This window comes from Cryptococcus neoformans, assembly GCF_000091045.1.
Source record: "Cryptococcus neoformans var. neoformans JEC21 chromosome 9 sequence".
Taxonomy (NCBI): domain Eukaryota; kingdom Fungi; phylum Basidiomycota; class Tremellomycetes; order Tremellales; family Cryptococcaceae; genus Cryptococcus; species Cryptococcus deneoformans.
The window spans coordinates 262,501-270,000 of NC_006694.1; the positions used below are offsets into that span (position 1 = coordinate 262,501).

General features: G+C 49.2%; 2 protein-coding genes across 2 annotated transcripts in view; both read left to right on the top strand.

Moving 5' to 3' along the window:
• The window catches only part of CNI01060 (ribonucleases P/MRP protein subunit, putative), a 3,070-nt gene extending 2,240 nt beyond the window's left edge, over nt 1-830 (top strand). The window contains exons 9-11 of the mRNA XM_572825.2: nt 1-49; nt 110-472; nt 532-830. The exon at nt 1-49 is cut by the window's left edge and continues 356 nt beyond it. Of these exons, the coding sequence (XP_572825.1) occupies nt 1-49; nt 110-472; nt 532-771 (652 nt within the window). The 3' untranslated portion in view covers nt 772-830. The remainder of the gene's footprint in view (nt 50-109; nt 473-531) is intronic.
• Nucleotides 831-1,155: 325 nt separating this feature from the next.
• CNI01070 (transcription regulator, putative) overlaps nt 1,156-7,500 on the top strand; it is a 6,420-nt gene continuing 75 nt past the window's right edge. The window contains exons 1-22 of the mRNA XM_024657786.1: nt 1,156-1,411; nt 1,782-1,897; nt 1,955-2,324; nt 2,378-2,647; nt 2,706-2,797; nt 2,849-3,164; nt 3,217-3,246; nt 3,286-3,536; nt 3,608-3,925; nt 3,992-4,100; nt 4,153-4,191; nt 4,240-4,431; nt 4,488-4,578; nt 4,634-5,003; nt 5,065-5,147; nt 5,197-5,270; nt 5,321-6,354; nt 6,407-6,533; nt 6,588-6,883; nt 6,943-7,100; nt 7,152-7,224; nt 7,275-7,500. The exon at nt 7,275-7,500 is cut by the window's right edge and continues 75 nt beyond it. Of these exons, the coding sequence (XP_024513521.1) occupies nt 1,793-1,897; nt 1,955-2,324; nt 2,378-2,647; nt 2,706-2,797; nt 2,849-3,164; nt 3,217-3,246; nt 3,286-3,536; nt 3,608-3,925; nt 3,992-4,100; nt 4,153-4,191; nt 4,240-4,431; nt 4,488-4,578; nt 4,634-5,003; nt 5,065-5,147; nt 5,197-5,270; nt 5,321-6,354; nt 6,407-6,533; nt 6,588-6,883; nt 6,943-7,100; nt 7,152-7,224; nt 7,275-7,421 (4,545 nt within the window). The 5' untranslated portion in view covers nt 1,156-1,411; nt 1,782-1,792 and the 3' untranslated portion in view covers nt 7,422-7,500. The remainder of the gene's footprint in view (nt 1,412-1,781; nt 1,898-1,954; nt 2,325-2,377; nt 2,648-2,705; nt 2,798-2,848; nt 3,165-3,216; nt 3,247-3,285; nt 3,537-3,607; nt 3,926-3,991; nt 4,101-4,152; nt 4,192-4,239; nt 4,432-4,487; nt 4,579-4,633; nt 5,004-5,064; nt 5,148-5,196; nt 5,271-5,320; nt 6,355-6,406; nt 6,534-6,587; nt 6,884-6,942; nt 7,101-7,151; nt 7,225-7,274) is intronic.

Sequence of the window (7,500 nt, forward strand, 5' to 3'; positions counted from 1 at the left end):
TAAGCTGGGGACGAGCCGTCCTTGGATACCTGATTGGAGTACTTTGATGGTAGGTCATGCATAACCCTCACACGCTTGGAAGAATCTGACTGATTCGTAATTTTAACAGGGCCAGGGGGTAACGACTTTGGAAGAGACTGCTCTGAATGGCGAACCATCGACCCACCCTTACCTTCTTCCTCATCCATTCACCACCCGCCTCGATGCTTCTCTAACTCCATCTAAATTGTTGATGAACATTAACACTTTTCGCTCCCAGCGCGGCCTATCCGCCTTGCCATCTGCTAGGCAAAATGAACTGTTCAGGGAAGCTGTATTGCATGTGGAGCTGAACGTTGTTGGACGGGGATCTCCCGGCGATATGGCAGTCATCTGTGGACTGACCGAGGAGGAAAGGAAGGCTTGGATAGGGGCATATGAAGGCAAAAGTGATGAGTTTGGATCAGCGGGGGAGACCAGTGAGCTCCAGCGAGTAAGTGTCTTGTGTCTCTGTTTTGGCGTTTGCAAATCTCCTAACAACATTATTATCAGCTGGGCGAAGCTCGTGCACCTGAAAAAAATCTCATAGGTTACACATCAACGGGCAATATCTCTCTCTCAAGAGGTAAAGGTCATGCTCTCGGTATGATCACCCTTGCTGGCTATCTGGATCTTCTGAAAGCTGCGGCGGGAGAGGTGAAGGGAAGCGAGTGGGATGGAAAGGCGTTGGTCTGCGTGAGGAATAGGGATGGGACGGTAGCGAGGTTTGCAGAGGTGCGGGTGGCTTGCTGAGCCGTCCTAGATTAGCTATGTACTTTTAATGTATACACGACTATTGATTTTGTATGTGGTGTCCTGCTTCGCGGCTATGCTCTGAGCCGAGACTCGGACTCGTGCATGGAGACGTGGGTCTATCCACCAGCTGCGACGAGCGATGCATACACCAGGCTAGGAAGGATACAGAATAGCCGTCCTGCGTATGGATGTCGTGGAATAGCCATGCATGCATGTATGCGCTGTCGGGATAAAAAGGGAAAAAAGAGTGCCGGGCGGAAATGGGCTTGTCTGGGCGACGTGGTGGATGCCGGGCGAGGGGCGGTGGATGGTCGCGGGCAGCCGCAGAGTGACGCCCCCGGACCTATGCCCAGCAGCGACGGCGCAACCCTCAGGGATGTCCTCAGATCCGTCAAAGTACTCATACCCGCCTCCGTTTATATTACACAGTCCACTTTCTCCACAGTCATCACATCCCTCACCAGCACTCGCCAGGTCCCCAATTAAACGACGGCATTGACGGTGCCACATAGGTCGTCGACGACGAAAACTCTGGCTGTCCGCGGTGGTCACGCGCTTCTAGGCGAAAAAAAGCTGCGGAACGACCAGGAGAAAGAGTCATTTCATCTACTCGATACTGTACACTGTACCAAAAAAGGTGAGTCGGTGTGTGCGATGATGAAAAGCTGGTGGTGGTATGGAATGTCGAGGTGACGTTGGGACGGATCGTGATGGGGTGCGAGGGAGATGATGGTGGGGCGTGGCTGGCGGCGACAGCGATTAGAACGCTCTGGGCAGTGGGCACGCTGTCCAGGACGGGCTCTTCAACGCGCTGCTCTGGGCTGCGGGCAGTAGAGAGGAAGGAAATCAGAGAGACGCGAAAACCCAACATTAGAGACGCGTAGGGAGAAGAATGGTCACGCCGATGAGAAACTCTCGGTGACCGTGATACACCTTCATTTCTTTGCCTCCCCATCTCACACCGTAGTCCCATGTTTATCTGCTGCATGCTCACTCGTATTCTGTAGCAAAATCAACCATGGGCACATACCCCCAACAACATCTTCCTTCCTCTATGCTGGCGTCTGACACTCAGACGGGTGTCGGAATATCCGCTTCCTCATCGGTCATATCCTCTCAGAGCGTAAGCCCGTTGCTCAATTATGACAAAAAATGTTCATACGCTGACTGTTCTCTCTAGCCCTCTTCCAAACCCTCCTCAACTCACAGAATCACACTGCGAATGCCTCAGCAACCAGAGTCTACTGCTGACCTTGATTCTGAGTCTGAATCACTGACGCCTAGTCCCGAAGAAATCAACATCGGGCAGGGCATTGGGGAAGAAGTCAGTGACCAAGAGCGAGCAGGAGATGATGAAAGTGAAGGAGAAGCCGAGCAGGATGACTTTAATTATGACGAGGAGGAAGAAGAGGATTACGATGAGGATGAATTAATGGAGGAAGGGGATGATGATGACGACGATGATGATCCTAACTTCGGTGAGAGGAAGAAGAAGGCCAAAAAGGCGAGGGTCAAGATGGACAGCGACCGGCCGGTAAAGCAAAAAAAGTGTAAGTGTTCTGACTGCAAAGACTTGAAACGTAAACTGACCCAATCTTCACAGCTGCCGGTGCTTTTCCTATGCGCAAGCAAGTAGACGAATCCTCCGATGAAGATTACGGGACAAAGGCGCACAAGAAAAAGTATTTTTCTAAGACTGGAGTCTCACGCAAAGCCACTCCAGGTACTCCATACTCTGAAGACAATGCGTTCAGGCGCGGAGCCGCCAAGAGGGTGGTGACATACAACGAGGCCGATGTGGACTATGGACTTGAGAGCGAGGATGAAGCGGGAGATACTGGTTATCACTATACCGCCGGTGCCCCTGCGGAAGGTGTGTTACTAATGGTTATGCCTGGTGACAGGAACTGATTTGTTCTTTTTTTTTGTAGCCGAGCCAGCTGACGAGATTGACCAAGTCATGTTTCACTGGCGAGATGAAAACCACAAGGATGATCCCAAGGATATTCCTCAAGTCAACCTTGTAAGTGGTGTCGGTATGTTGTGTTTGACACTTCTGATCATCGATTTACAGCGATTCCATATCAAATGGAAAGACTACTCCCACATTCACAACACCGACGAAACATATGCCTTCCTCAAAAACTACAAGGGTTTCAAAAAAGTCGAAAACTACATTACGAAAGTATGGACAATTGATCAACGTTACCACCATCCTGAACCCGATGCTGCTTGGAAACCCACTCAGGAAGAGATGGAGCAGTATGAGATCGACAAGGAAAGGATCAAGGAGCTGCAGGAGAGCTATAAGATTGTGGAACGAGTTTTGGATGAAAAGGAAGAGAAGCGAAAAGAAGGTCGAGCAACGTTGTTCTTTGTCAAATGGACGAGTGAGTCACTCTGTAACCAAAACCCAGAACCAATCGGTGACATTCTACGTAGACCTTCAATATAGCGACTGCACCTGGGAAAGTGAGTGCGCATGCCCGGAATTCTGGCTGACAATTGTAGCCTACGAGGATGTAATGGAATGCCAAGGTGCCAAAGAAGGCATCGAGGAATTCCATCAGCGTCAAGCTCGAACAACTATCCCTGCCCGATCGATCAGCTATGGTATCGACAATAGGCCTACCTATCAGAAGATTCCTGAGAACCCTCCTTACCTTGCGTGCGGCGGTGCTTTGAAACCGTTCCAGCTTACTGGGTTGAACTGGCTGGCGTACGTATGGAGTAAGGGCGAGAATGGTATTCTTGCCGATGAAGTAAGTGCTTCCTCTTTGCATAGATTTAATGGAAGGAAAGATGCTGATGAAGCTGTTCCTTCCACTTGCAGATGGGTCTTGGTAAAACCGTCCAATCCGTCTCTTTCCTCTCATATCTCTTCCACGTCCAACACCAGTATGGCCCTTTCCTTGTTGTTGTCCCTCTATCGACCATCTCCGCTTGGCAAGCCCAGTTCAAAAGGTGGGCGCCCGAATTGAACGTCATTTGTTATATGGGTTCGGCCAGATCTCGAGACGTCATTCGACAGTTTGAATTTGGACCACTGAAGAATTTGAAGTTCAACGTCCTTCTTACGACGTATGAGTTCATTCTCAAGGATAGACAGGATTTGCAGCAGATCAAGTGGCAAGTCTTGGCTGTGGATGAGGTAAGTCCTTGGCCAATGGTTTGATGAGGAGGAGCGTGGAATGAAAGGCTGATTGGCGTGAATTAGGCGCATCGGCTTAAGAATCACGAGTCTCAGCTTTACGAGGCGCTCAAGAGTTTCTGGAGTGCCTCCAAGTTGTTGATCACCGGGACCCCGCTTCAAAACAACGTCAAGGGTGCGTCCTCCGCCATAAATTGGAAATGATATGGGCTAATATGTTGTACTAGAACTCCTCGCGCTGATGCACTTCTTAATGCCTGAGAAATGTAAGTGCCCGAAAGCAGATGAATAGGGTTATGCTGAACGTGTCCTAGTCCAACTCGCCAACGACTTTGACCTCAACGATGCGAGTGAAGACCAGGGAGCCAAGATTAAGGATCTCCACGACAAGCTTACCACGCTCATGTTACGGAGGTTGAAGAAGGATGTCGTCAAAGAGTTGCCTACGAAATCCGAGAGGATTCTCCGAGTGGAAATGTCTGCCATGCAGACGCATTACTACAAGAGTAAGCCAATGGTTACTCATTTGACGATTGGTCAGAGTGGAACTGATCGCCCATAGATATCCTGACGAAGAACTTTGCGGTCTTGAGTAAAGGTGGCACTCAACAAGTCAGCTTGATGAATGTTGCGATGGAGTTGAAAAAGGCCTCGTAAGTGCTATATCGCAGTCGCGACAAGTATCTGAGCTCATACGTGTCATCACAGGAACCACCCCTACCTCTTTGAAGGAGCAGAGGACCGCAGCAAACCTGCCAACGAAATTCTTCGTGGTCTCGTCATGAATTCTGGCAAGATGGTCTGCCTTGACATGCTTCTCTCACGACTGAAATCCGATGGTCACCGTGTCCTTATCTTCTCTCAAATGGTTCGTCTGCTCGATATCATCTCGGATTACATGACAGCCAGAGGTTATGTGCATCAGCGTTTGGACGGAACGGTGCCCTCTGATGTGAGGAAGAAGTCGATCGAGCACTTTAACGCGCCTGGCTCTCCCGATTTTGCCTTTTTGTTATCCACCAGGGCCGGTGGTCTTGGTATCAACTTGGAGACGGCTGATACGGTCATCATCTTTGACGTAAGTTGCTGCAATTCGCAGAGTTTGATAGATAGCATGACTGATAGCGTTGATTTTGTAGTCGGACTACAATCCGCAGAATGACTTGCAAGCCATGGCCCGAGCACATCGTATTGGTCAGCAACGCCATGTCAGCATTTTCAGGTAGGCGTTTTGACTTCCTGACGACGTCTTAGTGCTGATCAAGTTACAGATTGGTATCAAAAGGAACTATTGAAGAAGATATTCTTGAACGGGCCATGAGGAAAATGCTCTTGGAGTATGCCAGTAAGTGACCCGTGGTTCATAATCCGCACTCGTACTAAGACAGTTGGTAGTTATCAACAAAATGGACACCACTGGTGCCCATATCAACGGTAGTTCCACTCCCAAAGACAAGAATGTCGATCTTTCGAAAGAAGAACTCTCGGCCATCCTCAAGTTTGGTGCTCGTAACATGTTCAAGACCGATGATAGCACGCAGAACAAGAAGCTCGACGAAATGAACCTCGACGATATCCTCAACAATGCCGATGCCTTTGATACCGAATCAGCCGCTGCTCCCGGTACAACATCTCTGGGCGGTGAGGGCTTCTTGTCGCAGTTTGCTGCTATCCAAGATGTGAAGGCGGATGTGGACAACTTGTCTTGGGACGAAATCATTCCCGAGGATGAACGAGGCAAGGCTGAGGAGGAAGAAAATGCGGCTGCGACAGCAGAGATAGTCGCTGCAAGTTCAAGAAAGCGAGCAGCGGCCAAGGCACCGGGGACGTATCAGGATATGGATCTCGATGACCACGACGGAAGCAGCAAACCCGGTTCACCCAACGACAAGAAACCTAAGGCTCCGGGGCAGCTCAAGAAGACCCCAGCACAACGTGCACTGGAGTTGAAGGACCGTGATTTGCGAGTGCTAATCCGAGGTATCCAAAAATGGGGTGATATCCGTTCGCGATACGAGCCTATTGTCAAGGAAGCGAAGTTGGAGAACAAGAATCGGGTTGTCATCATCCAGACCTGCGAAGATATCATCACGCACGGCGAGCAAACTATCGCGGCTCATAAAGCGCATATTCGAGACCTTCAAGAACGTGGTGAACCTATAAGTTCTTCCCTTCGTCAAAAGGCTATCTTGTTCACGTACAAAGGTGTTGCCTCTATCAACGCGGAAACTGTGGTAGCGAGATATTACGAGTTGAAGGCGCTCGTAGAGCATTTCAAGAGAGTGGAAGATTTCCCGTCTTACACAATCCCTCATGACAGCTTGAAGCCCACAATGAACTGGACAGTGGAGTGGACGGCAAGAGAAGATTCTCAGCTGCTGGTTGGCATCTGGAAACATGGTTTTGGGAGCTGGGAAGCAATTGCTCATGTGAGTGCATATTAGTAGGTTTGTAAGTGTAGAGAAACTGACGATGGAATAGGACCCGGAGCTTCATCTCAATGACAAGATCTTCCTAGAAGACCCCAAGGCCGCCAAGCTTGACCCTAACGCTCCTAAGCCTGGTGTTCCTGGCCCTGTCCATCTTCAACGACGTGGTGACTACCTTTGTAAGTTGTAAATTTTTTTGTAGCGGCACGGCATACGTGCTGACTGAAAGCTAGGTGGTATCATCCGGGAGTACGAAGAGAACCGTCGCATTCTGGTAGAACAACAAGCTATGATTGCCAGTTTGCCGGCTAAAGAAGGATTCGGCTTTGAACATCCACCTTTGCCGTCAATCGCTGGACCTTCGAAAAAGCCTAGTCCTTCAATCGCGAGTTCTAGTAAAGATAGGGATTCAGGCAAGGGTAAAAGACGGAAAACTCCGGAATACACGGACTCGGAGGATGAGTCTAGTTATGAGTCGATGGACGAAGATGCTGTCAAGGAGTTATTGAGACCAGCAAAGAAACATCTTGTACGTCATCAAATAGTTCTTTTCCGCATACATATTTTGCTGATCTGTATCGTTTGCAGAAAAAGCTCAAATCTGGTACTGAGAATCTCAGTCGAGAGGAGAAGATTGTTGCTCTCAAAGAATGCCTGGCAGGTATTGGTGCACGTATCGATGAAGTGGTGGCAGAAAAGGCTGCGGAAGGGCAAAATGCTACGAAGTGGAGAAAGCATTGCTGGGTGTAAGTCTGTAATTTTATTATTTCACACGCAAATGCTGATAGATGGAGCAGGTTTGCTTCATTTTTCTGGCCAAGACAAGGTGTCAACTACTCGAAGCTTATGGAAATCCACGGGAAGATGGTGGTATGTATCGAGGTAGTATTCTTTAGAGCACCGCTGACAGATGGTTGCAGAATGAGTCCGGCCCAACGACGAGTAAATCAAAGGCTAAGCCGAAACGGAAGACTGAAGATGACCCAAGTAAGCCGAATAAGAAGCCTAGGCTGTCGGATAGCCAAAAGGAAATTAAGGTTGAGGGCTCGTCTGGGGAGCAACTGTAAAAGTGCATGCCGAGGACTCAACGGACAAAGCTAAGACTAAAATTCGGCTTTTATTTTTCGTTTTGTCTTGGTTTATATG